Below are 19,691 nucleotides of genomic sequence, written 5' to 3' on the forward strand. Positions count from 1 at the left end.
CTTTTATATTAATGTGTTATTATTCCTAATTTACAGTGAAATATGGTTACTCATTTCTCATCGTTCATTACTAGAGTCAATTTGTGTGCTTCTTTATTATTTTATGAAAAAAATTTAATTAAATTAGAATTTTTCACATTTTATATCTTAAAATTAAATTCTTAAATACTTCCTAAGCTATAGGATTACACAAACTTTAAATAATCAAGATTTTCTGAACTTTTATTGAATTAAAAAACGCATATCTTTCTATTAACTTTCTCTTTTAGATGCAATTAACTTTCAACAAAATTATCATATATCAAATTATGCTCTTATAAGAGCACTATAAAATTCACTTTTTAGATGATGCAATAATAAAGTTTCAATAACTTTTTAAAAAAAGGTTTGGGCTGAAACCTTTTCGTTTGTCGTTAGCATTGTAATACCTAATTTCAAAAGCTATAATATTATTATGTCTGCTAGAGCTAATTTTATGAAAAGGGTAAAAAACTGTAAAGATGTTTATAATGTCTCCGTAAGATGAACGGTGAAGACGGACAAGTTTACTCTGTTTGTATACTGCAATTTTCTTGTTTTACTAAGACAACCGTATGCAGTCAAAACATAAACAAACTAAATGTGAACATAGCAGACGAAACTCTTACAGATTACAACTTTCTCAGTAGGTATCACTAAACTAATTATTCAAAAAGACGATATCGAATTCGTCACTGAATTCCCATGTTTATTGTGTCACCCTGTATGATGATGCTATAGAAACGGACAACCTAGCTTCACCAATTTAAAGGGACTGTAAGAAAAATGTTAAGTGATTCTGTTTCTGATTAACAATGGTACCCTTGAAACCCTTTTCTTGTCAATAATGTTAAAGATATGGTAATTTTTCGAAACTTGAAAATGTGTTTATCTGATAATTCCTGTATATTATTCTGTAAAATAACCACAGTTGAAAATAATCTAATTTTCAAAGTTATAAACATTTAATTCTAATTCATACTTGATCAGACAAAGCTTTAAATTTGGTACCATTGTGAATAGGACATTATCATCTTTACTTGAAGGAACACTTGAAATTACGCGTATAGTCCCTTTCAGAAGTTAAACCTCAATTTAAAAGTTTGTTCACTAGATAATGTAGATATCAAGTTCAGTCGCAGGAAGTAAGTAAGGATATCCCAAAGAAAATTTGTTAAATGTTTCTTTTATTGCATTTTTTCATATAAAATGAACAGAAAATGTTAGACGAGGAGTTTATTTCTAGTTACAGCAACAGGTCAGTTTCTAGATATTTATCAATATTTTCTAATTTTCTAATATTTTTAATATTGTGAAAATCCATAAAAAAGGAACTTTTTGCCACAAACTCTGATTTTCTAGTCCTTATATCTTTGCAACCCAATGTAGTTGACCTTAGGTATTTCAAACTATGAATTCTATTAGATCAAATAATCAAATTTTGAAATATCAAAAGTTGTCATCCTCATGTTGCAAAGATGTAGAGATTAGAAAACTTTAGTTTTTGACAAAAACTTAGTTTCTTCACGAGAAAACCAGGTTTGCTGAGATAAAATCATACGTTAATTTTTATATTAAAATGCGGGCTAAATAAATTAAAGTGTTTTTATAATGCCGGCCACCTAATAAAATTCTGTAAAAATTGAAGAAGGATTTATAAAATGATTTGTAACCTTCTCGCGCTGCACATAAATTCTAGGATTCAAAGAACTTTAATATTTTTGCTTCACATGCACATTTGATCTTGCCAACTTTACTTCAGCTTTCTAAAAATGTCTTCTGAAAAATCTTTCATATTAATTGCTTTCTTTTTTAGTCAGGAATATCAAAATTTAGCTTTAATATAAATCTAGATTCAAATCTAATAAAAGCGTTCAATTACTAGAAAAAAACTACTCTATGTAAAGAAACCATTATTCATTTTAGAGTTAAAAACACTTTTAATAAAACTTACAACAGATTACATAGTAAGGTTTAATTAAATTTCTTTTAAGAATTTTAGCCATTCACAACTCAGCCTTCTTGGGATTCTGCATAAAATAATCACATGATTTTTCTTTTTTTAACAAAGATATATCCATTATCCATTCACCCTCCCCCCTCACCTCCCCCTTTCGCCCATTTAATGACTTGGGTCTTATCTCACAGTGATAACCAGTAAACTATGGAATAGGAAGACGACATTATATCACATTCTTGTATTCTTAAAGTTGTTAGAAAGCAAATAGTTTTACTTCTAACTTATTAAATAACTTGTGAAGTGAAATGTGTCTGTTTAAAAAAATCGTTGTGTCTCATGTTTATTTGACGATTTGAAGTCATAAATAAAGTCGGCTTTCTATTCCATGAGTTTTATGGTTGTACAACTTCATTCAAAGTAATGAATGCCTAATCTTCAAAATTATCTATTATCTATAAAATGCCATCTCAGTAGCATGAAATCCTACATTTTGTGTCAAATTTACAAAGGTAGAAGAGTGTATGTAATGTTTATTCTGTTTATAGTATAACGTGATGTTTTTAAAATTATTTCTGATGAAAGATGTAGAAAACATTTCAACTTATGTTAGAAAAATGTGGTTTCCTAGTTATATGTGACACTTGTGACGTCGTGTATAATTGTATAATTTCTCTGTTGTCACCTATTGTACTTGATAATCTGTTTGGCTTGAGCAGCAATGAGTAGTCCCAATAAGCGTGGAAATGCATAGACGACTTTTTATCGTCATCGATCTATGCAGTATTCCAGCTTAAACATCTAATATCGAAAACGCCTGGTCTTTTGATTTTCAAAATGTGGTCTACCATTTTTGTATTTTTAAAATTTAAATCTATTTAATAGATCAAAATTGTCTTAATATCTAATATCTTCGTCAATTTTTTAGATACAAGAAAGGTAGAACACTTTATAAAAGGCTCGTCAGGCGTACGCCGGCCTCGCTTATTTTACTTTATTTTCCATGCATCATGAATATCAGAAATCAAAGACGACTTTCAAGTCTTTTTTCAATTTTCCTAATATAACTTCATTAAAATTAAAACGCGTCATGTTCACGAATTGCAACTAAAAAAATGCTGTTGAGATTTAACATGAATCATATTTTTACAAACTATTTTTTAGCTGTGGTTCTGTGAGTCTAGATTTGAGTCAGCTCGATAAAGATCTGTGCATGTTCTGGCTTGAGGGGGTACTTATGGTAAGTCTTAACTCTTAACCCTATCACAATGGGGGGGGGGAAGGGGGAGGTGGGATTATATTTTCTGCATAACTTAAAGACGACCTACATTATGAACTATGAAATAAACATTTCACTTTTCAACTTCATAATTGAGAACAAAAGGGAAGTTGCAAAAGAACGGTGTTTATTTTAAAATATTTTTTTTAAGTTCTTAACTTTTTTATAATGTTTGACAGACATATTTGAATAGCCTTTAAACAATTGATGAAGGCTGCACATATTAATATTTGTCAAAATTAAAAATAAAAGCTTTAAATTTTTCAAACGTACTTTTTATTTTTTTTTAAACTCCCGGGGCGCACAAACCATTGAAGTTAGAAGTCTAACTTTTTTCAAAGAATTTGCGTTCAAAAGTTAAATTGGTGTCATTTTTAACACTCATCTCAACTCTTTGGCAAAATCCTATTTGACAAAAATAAAGGGATAGCTTTAAACGATAATTTTGGGACGTTGAAATACTTGAAATACTTGAAATACTTGATGGTTTGGATAACTGTGTAAAATCTAGAAAACAAATAAAAATGAAACCGGAAAGCGAGAGCTCTCTGACGGACTCTCCGCCTTTCATTCGCCCCATATGACGAGTTAATTTTCCGTCTTCGGATTCTTCGTGAACACTAACTTCTTGTTGCGGTTTAAGTCCAGGTTAATTATATTTCCTTCTGCCTCATGTCAAACTTAGAAAATATAATTCCCAGTCCAACGGGGGCTTGGATTTCTCCACGCGCACAATCATCATTCAAAGCATTCTCTGGGTTGGCATTTTTTGATGGCTAAATCTTCCTGCATGATAATGATATAGATGAGATGACTTGTTATCTGTCCCACTGCTATCATTAACTACAGTTTATTTACAAGTGAGCCTCTCTCTCCATGCTTACAATAGGTAGTTTACTGTAGTTAACAAACCCTTTGAAATAATAATTTTAACCCAAACAATATCAAAAACTTTTTAAATCTACAAAATCTAAATCTATTTTTTAAGGACTTTTCAAATAAGTAAGTTTTAAATCTTCGATTCAATAAACCGTCCTCTACCCTAAAATGTAGTGTGTAATCAACAATGAAGTTTGATAAAGAGTTAATCAAGTCTACATCCTAAAAACTGGCTTTATGACTGGGTTTTTATTAGACTGTCCGAAATTCTTATAGAAAAAACAAGAAAAAGTCATAATTCAAAAAAGTATTATATATTAAAAAATAGCCATCTGATCAAGTTAAAACGTTCAAAAAATGATGAGTTACTGTTATCTTTAGCTAAATCAAATTAAAATAATTTTTAAAAACAAATGCATGTGCATGATAAGGGATAAACCTCTAAAAAATAAAAGTTCCAAATATACATGTCTATTGTGTATACCATCTATTGTCCATATAATAGTTCTCAAATAGTTTTCAAGTACTAGATATTATATTAGACGTTAGAACTAAATTATCTCAGGCTGAAAGCCTTGATCTGGATGGGATCGTGATGGCGTACCCCAGTTAGATCGAGGAGCCCACGGGAATTCCCTAGCTTCTTGAATTGAATTGAATTGAATTGAATAAGACTACTTCTATAAACATGTATAATCACAATTTTCAATTATATTTGTTTTATCTGAATTGTAACTAAATATGCGTTATACATGCGAAACTGCCGCTTTAGCGATGTCAACCTTTTTGCACCAGCCAGCCCTGCCTACAGAGCTACAGGCCAACTGTATTGACACCTGCTGTAAGTCTGCTAGACTGCTAGTGTACTTGGCGTACCTGGCGGGGCTGTTCAGCTCATATTCAAATGTACACACACAGGGGCGAATACAGGATTTAAGTGAGGGGGGTGTATAGATTTATTTTGGAACCAAAAAAATCCAGATTTATGAACCAAAAGACGGCGCGTCTTTTTTTTAAAGATAGATATTTTTTCTGTTTTGCACTAGGTTTTCTTTCCCTTATGTGCTATTGAGAAGCTATTATGAAAACTCAGAGGGGAATACATCCCCCTGAATCCGTCAGGGGGGTGCAAAGGTCCTGCCGCCCCCCTATGTCTGCCCCTGAATGTACACGAGTATGTATGTATACTACATGATTCACTTTGCTTCCAATAAACGTCAAACTAATGAGAAAATATAGAAAACTTGTTTAAAATAAAATAAATTTTTTTTAATAAAATTGTAAATCAACCAATGAAAACAGGAAAATCTACAGAATTTTTAGTTTTATGATGTCTGAAGAACAATGTCTTGGCATTTTAAGTTGAATTTCTTACTGTAAATGTCTTTCTAAATAATGTTGGATGTATTCCTCTAGATAATAGTTGGATGTATTTCTAGATAATAGTTGGATGTATTTCTAGATAATAGTTGGATGTATTTCTAGATCATAGTTGGATGTATGGGCCTGGTTGGAAATACTCTGTCTATCCTCACTCTAGTCTTTACACGGGACAAACTGAACAATGTTTTCCACAGGTTAGATATAGCACACTGGGACCCATGAAATTGTAGATTAGGAAGACGACTGTTCAGTTCAAGTTATAAATTTTATAATGAAACGCAGCAATCATACAGTGTACACAAACTCATTAAACGTGATAAACTAATATTCAAACTATTTGCTTTATAACAACATTAAACAGAAAGAAGATTGCTTAAATGTCGTCCTCCCACTCCAAGGTGTGTTCCACTGGTTACATTGTAATATATTTATATATATATATCAATTGGGAACCCGTTAGAATTTGTGTACATTCTTCAGGAACATATGTAATGCATGTTAAAAGATTCAGTTTTAAGGCATCTATTCCAACATAAACATTAAAATATTGAGATGCGTCTCCGTAAATCGGGAAAAGTTGTTAACTTCCCTGTTAAAATGGACAGTCAATCGAAAGAAATTACGCTTATAGTCCTTTTTAGATTAGGGTTTCCAATCGAAATTTTTTGCACTAAAATCATGCAATAATTGGCAATTACGCAAAGATTTTCTTTCGTTTCTACTAAAAATTGCACGAAATTTTGACATGATTTCGCATTGATGTGCAAAAGCTATTTCGCACACATTGTGACGAAAATCGTGATTTTTGAGTATTTCGTTGTTTACTGCTATTTCGTTCTTTCGACCTGTTTCTTTATTTTGAGCTATTTTGTTGAATTTTGAGAAACAATTTCAGGAAATTAATGAATTTATCACTCGAGTGGGAATAGGCAGGTAGCCATCATAAGCCACAACATTTTCTCCTTCCATGCCACTTATTATCTTCTTTGTTTTTCGGCAGCCATGAGTTACAACCTTACGGTCTTCCATGCCACAGCATTTGAGTCTTCCCGCAGATATTACATTTTTAAATGATAAATTTAGGACATTGAAATTACGATTTTTTAAAATCCCACGGCATCAAGCGAAAGATGAAACTTTAAGAAATTTTATAAGTTTATTAAAGATCAATGAATTGTGTTTATAAATTTTTAAGTTTATAAATTGTTTTACATTTTACAAAGCAATTTTTGCATCATTTTCCGCATTGTGGGCATCGAGACAAATTGTTTGGGGTAGTCTAAACAATTTAGAAAATATGAAAAAAATCATAATATTAACTGTCATTGCATGAGCGTTACAGATTTCCACAATCTTTTCGTTAAACAGTGAAAATTTTCGGTTATGATGGGCGCCCTTTGAACTTTAAGAGTATATGCTATGGTGCATCATTTACATTGTTCATAATCTTTTCAAAAATACGCTATTTAGAGGAAAGATTAATTTATTTTTGGGGGAAATAAGTTTAGCAGTTTATAAAAGGAATCCTCATTATTTCAATTTAAAACTTAAAATATAAAGTTATTTATTTGAATTTTTTGCATGACGCCGCTGGATTTTTAAAACTCACAATTTCAATGCAGCAAAGAGATTGTCAAATACTATAGAAATATTTTTGTTTCTAGTAGACTTTTAAAACCCACAATAATCATAACATAATCAAAGGGTATAAATCCATTCTCGATGTTTCTAATAGACTTGACATCCACAATAATCAAAGGGTGTAAACCCATTCCCGATATTTCTAGTAGACTTGACATGCACAATAATCAAAGGGTGTAAACCCTTTCCCGAATCCCGATATTTCTAGTAGACTTGACATCCACAATAATCAAAGGGAGTAAACCTATTCTTGATATTTCTAGTAGACTTGACATCCACAATAATCAAAGGGTGTAAACCCATTCCCGATGTTTCTAGTAGAATTGACATCCACAATAATCAAAGGGTGTAAACCCATTCTTGATATTTCTAGTAGACTTGACATCCACAAAAATCAAAGGGCGTAAACCCATTCTCGATGTTTCTAGTGGACTTGACATCCACATTTATCAAACGGGAACCTAAATGGTTTCCTCTCGAACATACAAGTTCTAGTCCTCTTATAATTAGCAAACATTTTGCATGCTTTCCTCCAGAGAGAGGTGTTGACTCCTCAACTGCTCTCAACTAACTAATTTTAAATGTTTCATGTCATCCTTACAGTCTCATCCTTTGCGTGTAACATTGTACATAGATTTTCCATTAATTTCATAATTCAAACATTAATTTTTTATATTTCTTATGTGTTCCCACAAATTGTAAATACAACAATTAAATTTAAAGATTTAAATCCCTTTACAGGCGACATTTCATTTGAAAACTACCGTTTTTTGCCTACATTTCCTCTGGACCTGGGGGTTTAATCTTGGTTAAACATTTCCAAAGACATTCCCCCAATATGTCATTAAACATATATGAAATATGTTTTAACGTAATATATCCAAATTACAATGTTATATGGTTTTAGTGTGTGTCCGAACCTCTCAAAATTAGCCGAAATATGATTGAAAGATGTACTCCAAGTTTTCTTTATCATGAGCAATGTCCAATTTCATTTAAAAACTATGACCTAGTATTCATGCGTAAAATTATGCATAACTGATGAGTTAAGTTCTGTGTTCATGCGTAATTTTTCGTGCAAAAACTGATTTTTTTGAATGAACGTGCAAACTGGTTTTGTATTGATACGAAATTGATGTAAAATTTCGTGCAAAAATAGTCATTTCGTGCAAAAACACGAAACTGGTGCACAAGAGAATCTACTGTTTCGTGGAAACCCTATTTCTGATAATTTTGCCAAAAGTGCAACAAAAATCTCACTAAAGTTGTGTGATACTTACTTCTCCACTAAAGGGACCTTTTCGCGGTAAAAATGCAGTAAATATCTCAAATGTCACAGTTGTTTACAGCAACAAATAATCAATTAAATATTTACATTTTAACGATTTTAGATGAAATACCTTACTACATCTCAGACAAATGCAATCAACAGATTTAATGTTTATTTGATAAACACTTTAATATCAATAGTTACTATCTCAAGTTGAAAATATACTTTTGAATCTTTGAAAACGTAAATCCGTCAATCTACTTTCGGGTTCAGACTGTATAAAGCGTACAGTCAATCTACTTTCGGGTTCAGAGTGTACACAGCGTACAGTCAATCTACTTTCGGGTTCAGACTGTACACAGCGTACAACGTCAATCTACTTTCGGGTTCAGACTGTACACAACGTACAGTCGCGATTAAGTGGATTTCAAGTGGGTTTCTCTCTACTCGATAAACAGTCAAAATTTTGAAGGGTACCGTTGTAAATCGGGCATTGCCCTTTTAAATGAAATGTATTTACCAAATAATATGTATTTACCAGATTAAATGTATTGACTCGTGCAGATTGAATGCATTTACCAAATAAAACATATTTACCAGATTAAATGTATTTACCAGATTAAATATATTTACCAGATCAAATATATTTAACAGGTTAAATGTATTTAACAGGGTAAATCTATATTCAACAGGTTAAATGTATTTAACAGATTACATGTATTCATCAGATTAAATGTATTTAACAGATTAAATGTATTTAACAGATTAAATGTATTTAACAGATTAAATGTATTTAACAGGTTAAATGTATTTAACAGGTTAAATGTATTTACCAGATTAAACGTATTTAACAGATTAAATGTATTTGACAGGTTAAATGTATTTAACAGGTTAAATGTATTTGACAGGTTAAATGTATTTAACAGGTTAAATGTATTTGACAGGTTAATTGTATTTAACAGGTTAAATGTATTTGACAGGTTAAATGTATTTTACAGGTTAAATGTATTTAACAGGTTAAATGTATTTAACAGGGTAAATGTATTTAACAGGGTAAATGTATTTAACAGGTTAAATGGCGTTTTTTCCCTTCATTGTATTTGCACTTTAACAAGAAAAGATTATTTAAAAAAGATTTGATTCACCGCGTCCCTTCAGAACAATTGTAAACTGTAAAATGGAAATTTCATTTATCAAAATATAAAAATAATCCTGACTTGTTTATTTTAGACTTCTGCTGGTTCTATCGGGAGTAGATCTGTTCCTAGTTCTTCTTATTGTACTCGACTACGGGCTCATCCAAAGTTCGTATATTATTATTTTTTAATACTTTTTAGAGTACCAACAAAATCCTGAAAGCTATTAATTTGTCCAAGCTGTATTCTGCAAAAATGTGCATTATCAAACTATAGTGTAAACGTACCAATTCTACTTTAAAGGGAGAGACCGGCTAGACATGGTTGTTGATCTGAAAGTGCAGTATTGGAGTGAAAAACTTTAGGATTAATTTGATACCAATGACAGCTAGACATTTTACAGTGTACAATTTTCAAACAGTAGCGTATAAGTCGTCTGTTATATTTCAGTTGTTGTTTCAGTTTTTATTTTACAATTCTATTAACATGGACAAAACATGGAACAAATACTATTCTACAAAATACTTGCATGTATACAAACTGGTTGAAAGAAATAATGAACTTTTATCATTAAAAATAAATTAATAAAATTCACTTTAAAATCACGCAGGTTTATGCAAATTCTGTCAGCTAAGGTCGATTGTTGGAGGTCTTTTTTATGTTAATTGTGAAGACGACATTTTGAAGAAATCTGCGAATGCAATTATAGAAAAAGCAAAGGTATGATGATAATGATTCTACGGTTCTACTATGGCTTTCATAGATAAATTCTTTAAAGAAATATGTTCCAAATAGCAAATTAGTCTATAAAATAATTTTTTCACATGTTTTGTCCGGGTTTTTAAATAATTGTAAAATTCGTATCTTCTGCTGAATGAAACAACTGGTGAAATATTACAAACGATCCTTTACGCTCTTATTAAAACGTTGTATTCCATAAAAATGTCTCATTGGTATCAAATGAATTTCAAAAGTTTTATCTACTATACTGAACTTTCAGCTCAACTACAATGACTAGCCGGTCTCTCCCTTTAGGTGAGAAAAAAAAATAAGGTTTATTTAGTTTTTTGGTTGATAACAAAATTGTGCTCAGTTTTTTTCATGCAATTTTGATAGATTTAATTTCGGTAAATTTCGATAGGTTTAATAAAATTTTTGGATTATATAAAACAATATAATACTTTAGTCTAGGGTCCTCTATCTTTTATACAGACAATTTTTGGAAAGCTCTTTCCTTATTTAAAAAGGGGAAATGGAAAATTTAGTAATTTCTCTTCTCAATTATATGAACATCCATTGAATTAGGGAAAAGCATGAGAAAAATGATTAGCCGAAATAAAAATAAATTGAATTTGGATACGTGCCTCAGTTCAAAGGTATTTTTCCATTAATTAAATTAAAAACTAGCTTTTTCCCATTCTAGATGATTTTTGTCGCTTAATTAATATTCAAAAGATATTTCTTTTTACTTTAAATTTTTTGTAATTTTGAGCATCCATAAATCTTTCCTGGGGTCATGTGAGGTACCACAAACAAATTGGGCCGGATCGATTCAGCTGTTATGATTAGCTTCCAAAAAAATTCGATTTTCATTAAATTTTAAAATTAAACGAAATTTGTTTACAAAATCCGATAACTTTTATGTTTTTGTTTTACAATGTACACAAAGAGAAAATGTTTGAAATACAAATACAAGAAGAACAAATTTCCATAAAAACTCTAGATATATGCATCATAATTCATAATTTATCAGGGAATGTTTACTGTCTAAGAAAATGGAAACAAATGTAAATAGAACTCATAAAACATAAATTCGATAATTTCTAGCTTGGGAACATAGCTTTGCATGGAAGTCTAAAACTTCAATGTAAAATTAATGCAATAATTCCCGTTTATCTACCGATTCCCCCCCCCCCCCATAAAAAAATCAGAAAGTAAACAAACAGATTTTAATACTTCTGTAAACATATTTGGCGTGTATGTCTGCTTGATTTATGGGCGGTCAATTTTGAATAACGTTGCCCAAAAAAATCTCGACATTAATTTTCTTTGAAAACATTTTTAAAAAACTTCTATCGTTGTATTCGACCTATCTAACAAAAACTGACAATACGATATCAAAACAGAAGATAGTTTTTATTTGGATATAATAAATTATTATACGGTGGTAGGTGTCAGGCGATAATATCAATTTTAGGAAAACGATTTTCGATTTCAATTTTTATTTATATCAAGCTTTTAAACAGCATGGATACACAAAAACATGGAAACATACAGAAGCTGTCAATAAAAAAAGCTTCTCTTTAATTACTTGTAAACTTTTAATTTGGAAAAAGCTTGTTAACAATTTAAACTTAAACAAAAAGTCGTCTTCATTATATTGATATAAACGCCTACCCCGTACGATAAATTGATTTAAGAATTTTCTCATAGAGAAACGAATGTTGAGAACCTAGTTATATTTTTCTATAAAAACTTTTTATCTCATTGGGATGTCTCTAGGTGCAGGGTTTTCTCATAAACATGGGAACTAAGACGAATCTGAAATCGTCCTTGGTTAAAATGAGCAATGTATAATACATAATTTCAAGTTATATCTGCTCAAATAGATTATCAAGTACAATAGGTGGCAACAGAGAAATGAACCAATTTTTACATGATGTCACAATTGTCAAATATGACAAGGAAGACAAAATGTCCTCCCATTAGTTGACATGTTTTCCAAGATTTAATAAAAATTGTAAAAAACAAGAAAATGCTACAAAGTTGCACTTATTTCACTGTAATTTAAGCACTTGATTATAACTATTATTAAAAATTTTGTCGGAAAAATAAGACTGCAACTGAGAGAATATAAATTCTACTGGACAGTCTATATGTGTCTGCTAAAGTATATTTAAAAATTGAGAGCCTACGAAATAGGAGTATATACTCAGAGATTCCATTTGCATAAAATCAGAGGGAAAATGTTTCAAATATGTTTAAACAAATATTTGAGAAATATTTAGAATTCAAGAAATTATCTATTGAGATGTCATATTCTTCTTTATTCAACAGTTTTGTTATTTACTAAACCCTGGAAAGCAGAGGGGGGGGGGGGGATTCTTTCTGTGTCCCCCCCCCGAAAAGGTGGTCCAATTGATGAACTTTTCTTTAACAACAGCTTATAAAAATTCTCATAAATTTGTTGTGTTGCAACGCTTTGGGCTTTAATTTTACCGCTCTAACTCAATTATGCTTTTATGTGTACATTTTAGCACCATAAAGTACTTGTTGTTAGCTTTCAGTTACAAAAAGTAATTGGCAAAATTAGCATCAATTTTTGCTTGAGTTATTGAGACGTTTAAATTACAATGATCTAGTTAAGATCTTCTATTTAAAAAAATGTTCTGTGGTCAGAACTTTTGGGTTATGAATCTCAGGATCAATTGCACTCATCTTCGCAGACTTACAGATTTATATAATTTCTCTCTGATATCCGGTGGTAATCATGTATTGTTAAAATGTAATTAAGGATCAAGAATTTATCTATTAAGTTAAGATGTTTTCACATCGGATATCGAGATCAAACGCTGTATTTTCGCGCCATTTGGGACAAAAGTTTTGATTTCTGCTATTTTTTACAAATACGCTTTTTAATTTGTTTCTGATACTAAATTAACATTGGCAAGTCTTGAAACAGGAAATTAATAGATAGTAGAGATTGTAAACAGAATGTTTGACTTTAACAAAATGCTTTAAATATAGCTTCTTTAAGTCAAGACATGTTTTCTATAATTATATGGTTTGTGAAAAATTCTTTAATTTCTAACCTTTAAAAATGTTGTTAGGACACAGCTGGCCAGTATCTGAACACTCGGCTGCATATGTTATACTGTTCCCTAAAGTGTTGTTTCCTCTCTACAATATTATCTCCTCTTTGTCTACATACATCACACTCGCTCTAGCATTTGAAAGGTAATCTTGTTGTTTCCTCTCTACAATATTATCTCCTCTTTATCCACATACATCACACTCGCTCTAGCATTTGAAAGTTAATAATGTTGTTTCCTCTCTAGAATATTATCTCCTCTTTATCAACATACATCACACTCGCTCTAGCATTTGAAAGGTAATAATGTTGTTTCCTCTCTAGAATATTATCTCCTCTTTATCCACATACATCACACTCGCTCTAGCATTTAAATGGAAACTCTGATGAATCCTTGAAATGTTTACAGGGTTACCCACAAAGAATTAGACTTGAATGACGACTTAAAACTGTTTATTTTTAACAATCTGAGGGTTGAATTTGTACTTCAGTGAGCACCAGAAAACTGTGAAATATGAAGACGACATTAAGTCAATCTTTATGAGTTTAAATGCAGCCTAACAATTTTTTTGTCTGTTTACACTGCACAACTGCTGTGTCTCATGTTGTTTTAAACTATTAAAAATCACAACTTGAGTAAAAAGTCGTATTCCTTTTTCTGTACAGTTTTTTCTTTCTAACTGTAGGATAGTTTTATATAGAACCAAATGTGCAACTGCATATGGAACCAGGAATTAAAAAAAAGACCAAATAAAATTCCGTACAGTCGTCTAAAAAATCTCAATTTTTGTGGGTAACCCTGTATTAAAGGGACTGTTGGGGAAAAAATGGAAGAAAGATGTTACGGACTTTCCTACAGGCATTTTCCCAAGGATATTTTTCCAAGTGGAAACTTTCCAAATGAGCAATTTCCCAATCATTTGGGAAGTTGCCGCTTGGGAAGATACTCTTGGGAAGTTGCCGCTCGGGGAAAAACTCTTAGAAAAGTACCTTACACCTAGAGAAACCATTGCAAATCAGACTGTTCATCATAAATTGGTATTAATGTTCTTAAAATGAATTTAAAATGATTTATATAGAGAAACCTTATGATGAAGATTAATCTTCTATTAAAAATAAGATATTTTATTCGGAGAAAATGCAATATCTGTAATTGCCACAGATCATTGCAGTACGTAAATAATTTAGGAAATCAGGATAACTTCAGTACGTAAATAATTTAGGAAATCAGGATAACTGCAGTACGTAAATAATTTAGGAATCAGATAACTGCAGATGAGCCCATGAGAGGTGTTTTTAAGTGTATAATCACTTTCTTAAAATTTTTCCAAACCCAAAAAAGTAATTAATGATCAAACTCATATGAAAAATTCATTGTTTACAATTTGCAGCCGGGTTTTGTAGTTTTTTTTTTCATGAAAATGTATTGCCACTGAAAAGGTTTAGAAATACTTAAAATATTTTTTCTTCTTTAATTTTGAGAATATTTCCCTGGATATTTTTACGCGCAATTCAAACACTTACTTTTTTGGTGCTTTGTATGGAGAGTCTGGCTTTGCATTTTAGCTGAGAATGCAGTAGTGCAGAGCAATTTTTTAGGATTCATTTGAGGCCTATCTGACGTTTTTACGGTGCATATTTGTTCAGCAAGGACGCAAATTCAATCGTAAAAATTCTCATAGATTGCTCATTTTTTAGAGATGATTTTGAGAATCGGTTTTTTTTATTTTTCAATGACGACAACGAAAAATGTAACAAAATTCAGCAGTATAAATTAGAAGTTTAGGAACAGGTTGAGAAAATAGAAATTATCTCTTATCATCGAAAATAAGTTATCTTACTTAGCAAGGTATTGGTTTCTGTCATGTCTCATTGTTTACAAACATTTTCCGAAGATGTCCTGGAATGTTTATTGAAAAGACGACATTTGAAGAGTTTTAAAAAATTTGCGAACAAATTCATAAAGAAAAAGAATTTTAAAATAATGATGAAAAAGAAATATTCGATTTTAACATTGATTTATTGACAATTTTCTATTGAGAAATATGTTCCTATATATCTAAATTTTTGTTACATTTTTCGTCGTCGTTATTGAATATTTTTTTAACCCGATTCTATAAATTATCCCTTATAGCTCCATGAGATGAACAATCGATGAGGATTTTAAGATCAATATGCACCGTAAAAACGTCTCAAAGGCCTCAAATGAATCCTAAAAAATTGCTCTACAGGATGATTTTTAAAGTCGATTTTTTTAATGTTCATCGAAGCCTAAACAAGGTAAAATAAACATTTAATTTTGATATTTATTAACTCGTTATTACATGACATTTGATAAAGAAATTAATCATCTCCTGAATTATTAATCTTTCTCTTCTTAATGAGGCTCTCTCTCAAACAACTTCGAAACCTATTTGAACAATTTGACTTTTTATCATCGAAATCAATATTTTAAAAGCTAAAATAGTATTCTACATGATCTTCTCTTTTATTTAGAGTCCTTCAAAGAGTTATTACATCTGGTAAGAAACATCGAGATATTAGTAATAGAGGGGGCATCTGGAATTTTAGACTTCTTGAATGTACTTAGGATTAAACCCACTGTACTCTATGATACCAACTCAGTCATAAGAAAACATTTTTCGACAAATTTCACAAAATTAGGAGAGTTATGCCCGCCCCCTGGTAAGAAACCATAATTTTTATGGAGAAAATGGATAAAAATGCCGAAGAATGCCTTATTTTTAGACTGTTTTACCTGAGGCTGAATTTAAAGAATTTGAGACGCGGCTCAAATCTAGTTGGTTCCACTTAAAATTGTATTAAATGTTTCAAGATTCAAGCCGACGCTCAATTGAAACCGGTTTTTCACCTGTGATCTTTTTTTCTGGATGTAGCCATTGTTATTATTATCAAATGTCAGAGAAAAAGTTAGAAATTGAGAGATTTTTTGTTAAAAAAATATCGATTTTTCATCCAATAAAGCATAGACGAAAAAAAATCGACTGTTTAAAGTCACCCTGTACAAAACTGCATTCTCAGCTCAACTACAATACCTAGCCAGATAAACAAGATATAGAGGAATAAATATTTGATTATATATTGATTTTTCAGCAAGTATTCAGAGCCAACATTTAATGACATTTAAATGATAAATCACTTGCGACTTGCGAGATTTAAAAGGATTGTTATATTTTGTTGATAATGATATATTACCAATAAAAACTTATAAACTTCATAATTATAACTATATAGTATAGTTAGGGAATTATTTAGTTATAATTCTTTAATTGGTTTCCGACCTACAGTACTTCCGTCCTACGATACTTCGAACCACTTGACATCGAACCTACGACAGATGTAGGTCGGATGTATATTCTATTTTGTCAATTCGACCTACGCAGGAAATGCAAATGTTGTCAGTATGTAGTTGACAGTGCTACCAGAAGGATCGGTCTTACGGTTGCACACAAATTTAAGTAAGTCAGATGCACACTTTTGTAGATCGGATGCACAGATTTTGTAAATCGGATGCACAACTTCTGTAGGTCGGATGCACAACTTTAGTAGGTCGGATGCACAACCAGGTCGGCTGCACAACTTTTATAGTTATATAGGCCGGATGCACAACTTCACTAGGTCGGATCACAACTTTAGTCGTTCAGGCGCATAACTTTAGTAGGTGGGATGCACAACTTTTGTAGGTCGGATGCACAGATTTTGTAGGTGCGGAATTTTTGCGATTTTTCCATTCTGCTGGAAACCCTACTTGGCAGAGACACCTAGCGGCCACCAAAAAAATTGTCATCAAAAGTACAACGTATAATTTTAAAGGTTTTGTATAACTCGGACACAGTTTTATATCAATTTTTCGAGACATGGACATCAGGTGGTCGCCATCAACTTTTTTCATTTTATTTTTATCAGATGTTTGAGATATTCCCTAGAAGTAATAATGGACATTGTGTGTTAACGAATGAGATGAACGATGGTTTAGTTTAGAAGAATTAACCAATTCGAAGAACAAGCCAAATTAATCGATTTTTTGCTCTGAAAACAAGCTAAAAATATCAATTAAGTTGCATAATCGTTGATAGAGTTTATTTTTCTCACGAACGAAAAAATAAGCGTTTTGTGCAAATTTATAGAGACGTACAAAAAAGGCGTAAAGAGAAATTTTAAAAAGGGAATCTTTGAAGTGACTTATATAAGACGTTTTTGAATAGGTTTCTAGCAGTCTGCCAACCCTTGTACTACAGACAGGTCTCAGTAGACTACTCACTAGCAGCCAGGTATAGTACATAGTACATAGTTCAAGTATTTATATTACATGTGTACAATATATACAATATTTTACATATTTTACATATTCTATATATTGCACAAATCGTAAACATTTTCCTAAATGAACATATTTTTGTATTTTGTATTTTAAATATTGTATTTTAAATATTACAAAATATTAACAATATTGTACATTTTGTTCATACATATTGTACATATTTTATAGTTTGTATATATTGTACATATTGTGTATATCTTATAGTTTGTATATAATGTACATATTGTATATATTTTATATTTAGCATATTGCACAATATGAGAATAATAGATAACCTTGATTCTGAAATATGATTCTTGAAATAATTATGTCAAAAATATACCTTTTCCTGCCAGTTTGTAAATATGAAATAAAGAACTTCATTAAGATTTCAATTATTGCGATCACAGTAAAATTGTAAAGTACTCTTACCATTTAAAAGTGGTCGAAAGTAAAGATAATGTAAAGCCTGAAACTGATATTAATAAGTCTATAGAGTACAGGAAAAAATATATTTACATTAAAAAAAAGAACAAATAATGCTTGATACTTATGAGTTACATAAAGCCGGAGCTTTTTGGCAGACTATCCGCCTTTCTTCCGCCTCATGTGACGGTTTTTCCGCTCCCTCGTGTCTCAAAGTCTGGGGGCCTGAATTTGCCTGAGTTTAAAATAGAGAGTTTACCGGCAGCCGGAATTTTCCACGCGTTGAAAGCATTTAAAAGCATGATTTCTGCATAGCATCTTTTAACAGACAAAATATGAATACACTATACACAAGGCGACTTATCATCCGCCACACTTTCTGTCCGACCTATAGCTATATACAAAAGAGCTAATAAGCTGTGATGCTTATAGGCCGGACTAGTTGCAATCCGGGCTTAGCTCCGGGTCGTTTGAGGACTGAACGGGTTACATCACCAGAACTATCCATATTCCGAGCTATTGAGCTCACACTGGCTACAGCTTACACGTTGCACCATCCCAAATCAATTTCTTCTTTAAGTATCTTCCAAAATAAATCTTAATCAAATTTTTCCAAGATGTTCTGCACGTGATTTTTCAATTAAAGAGAGTGATTGAAACATTCTTCTTTTTGATTTTCAATGAAAGAATAAAACAGCTAAAAACAGGAAAAAAGTGTGTGGACAAAAAAAATCCTGGAAATAAATCTTTGGTAAAAATTCACAAGTTCTAGGACAAAATATACTGTACTATTGTACACTATACACTGTTGCAGGACTGGAGAGTACATACTCCCAGAGCCCGAAATTTAAAAGAGTATCGTTGAACGAAACTCCCGAGTTTCCTTTTTGGGGTCTTAACATTTTGTAGATTTGATTTAAGAGATTTGACAAAAATGGAAAATGTGAAGAAACTTAATAAAAAAAAAATATTTCATAACAAAAATATTGATATCCACAAAACTGCCTAATCCCATTCTTGAAACCCGGGTTTCAAAACTGGTTTTCATAACGATACCCTGTTTTAAGTTTTGGGCTCTGCTGTATGTACTATTATACACTATACACTGTACAGGACTGGAGAGTTATACATACTCCCTGCTGTACTATTATACACTATACACTGTTGCAGGACTGGAGAGTTATATATACTCCCTGCTGTACTATTATACACTATACACTGTTGCAGGACTGGAGAGTACATACTCCCTGCTGTATGTACTATTATACACTATACACTGTACAGGACTGGAGAGTACATACTCCCTGCTGTACTATTATACACTATACACTGTCCAGGACTGGAGTGTATATACTCCCTGCTGTATGTACTATTATACACTATACACTGTACAGGACTGGAGTGTAAATACTCCCTGCTGTACTATTTTACACTATATACTGTACAGGACTGGAGTGTATATACTCCCTGCTGTACTACTGAGTGTTGCCATCAATACACCTCGGTTCCTGGAATTGGATATTATAGAGGAGGTAATTAATCAATTTGATAAATAAATATATTATCTACA

General features: G+C 31.4%; 1 protein-coding gene across 2 annotated transcripts; it reads left to right on the forward strand.

Annotated features, from left to right (window-relative positions):
* Nucleotides 1-1,236: 1,236 nt before the first annotated feature.
* Nucleotides 1,237-19,681, forward strand: LOC111716473 (FMRFamide receptor). 2 transcript variants are annotated; one of them, XM_023491930.1, is made up of 7 exons: nucleotides 1,237-1,276; nucleotides 3,140-3,215; nucleotides 5,619-5,710; nucleotides 9,658-9,731; nucleotides 13,394-13,520; nucleotides 17,601-17,666; nucleotides 19,569-19,681. In XM_023491930.1, the coding sequence occupies exons 1-7, from the start codon at nucleotides 1,239-1,241 to the stop codon at nucleotides 19,675-19,677; spliced, it is 582 nt and encodes a 193-aa protein (XP_023347698.1). In that variant the 5' UTR covers nucleotides 1,237-1,238; the 3' UTR covers nucleotides 19,678-19,681. The 2 variants fall into 2 exon arrangements, with proteins under 2 accessions (XP_023347698.1, XP_023347699.1); XM_023491931.1 differs by lacking the exon at nucleotides 19,569-19,681 and adding an exon at nucleotides 19,459-19,561.
* The last annotated feature ends 10 nt before the right edge of the window (nucleotides 19,682-19,691 follow it).

The sequence above is a fragment of the Eurytemora carolleeae genome, unplaced genomic scaffold (genome assembly GCF_000591075.1).
Source record: "Eurytemora carolleeae unplaced genomic scaffold, Eaff_2.0 scaffold2072, whole genome shotgun sequence".
Taxonomy (NCBI): Eukaryota; Metazoa; Arthropoda; class Copepoda; order Calanoida; family Temoridae; genus Eurytemora; species Eurytemora carolleeae.

Bases quoted from the DNA above. Each gene is read 5' to 3' on its own strand.
- LOC111716473 (XM_023491930.1), top strand. From the start codon at position 1,239: ATGTTAGACGAGGAGTTTATTTCTAGTTACAGCAACAG. The intron at 1,277-3,139 runs GTCAGTTTCTAG...ACTATTTTTTAG, and splicing joins ATTTCTAGTTACAGCAACAG to CTGTGGTTCTGTGAGTCTAG. The intron at 9,732-13,393 runs GTTCGTATATTA...AAATGTTGTTAG, and splicing joins CGACTACGGGCTCATCCAAA to GACACAGCTGGCCAGTATCT.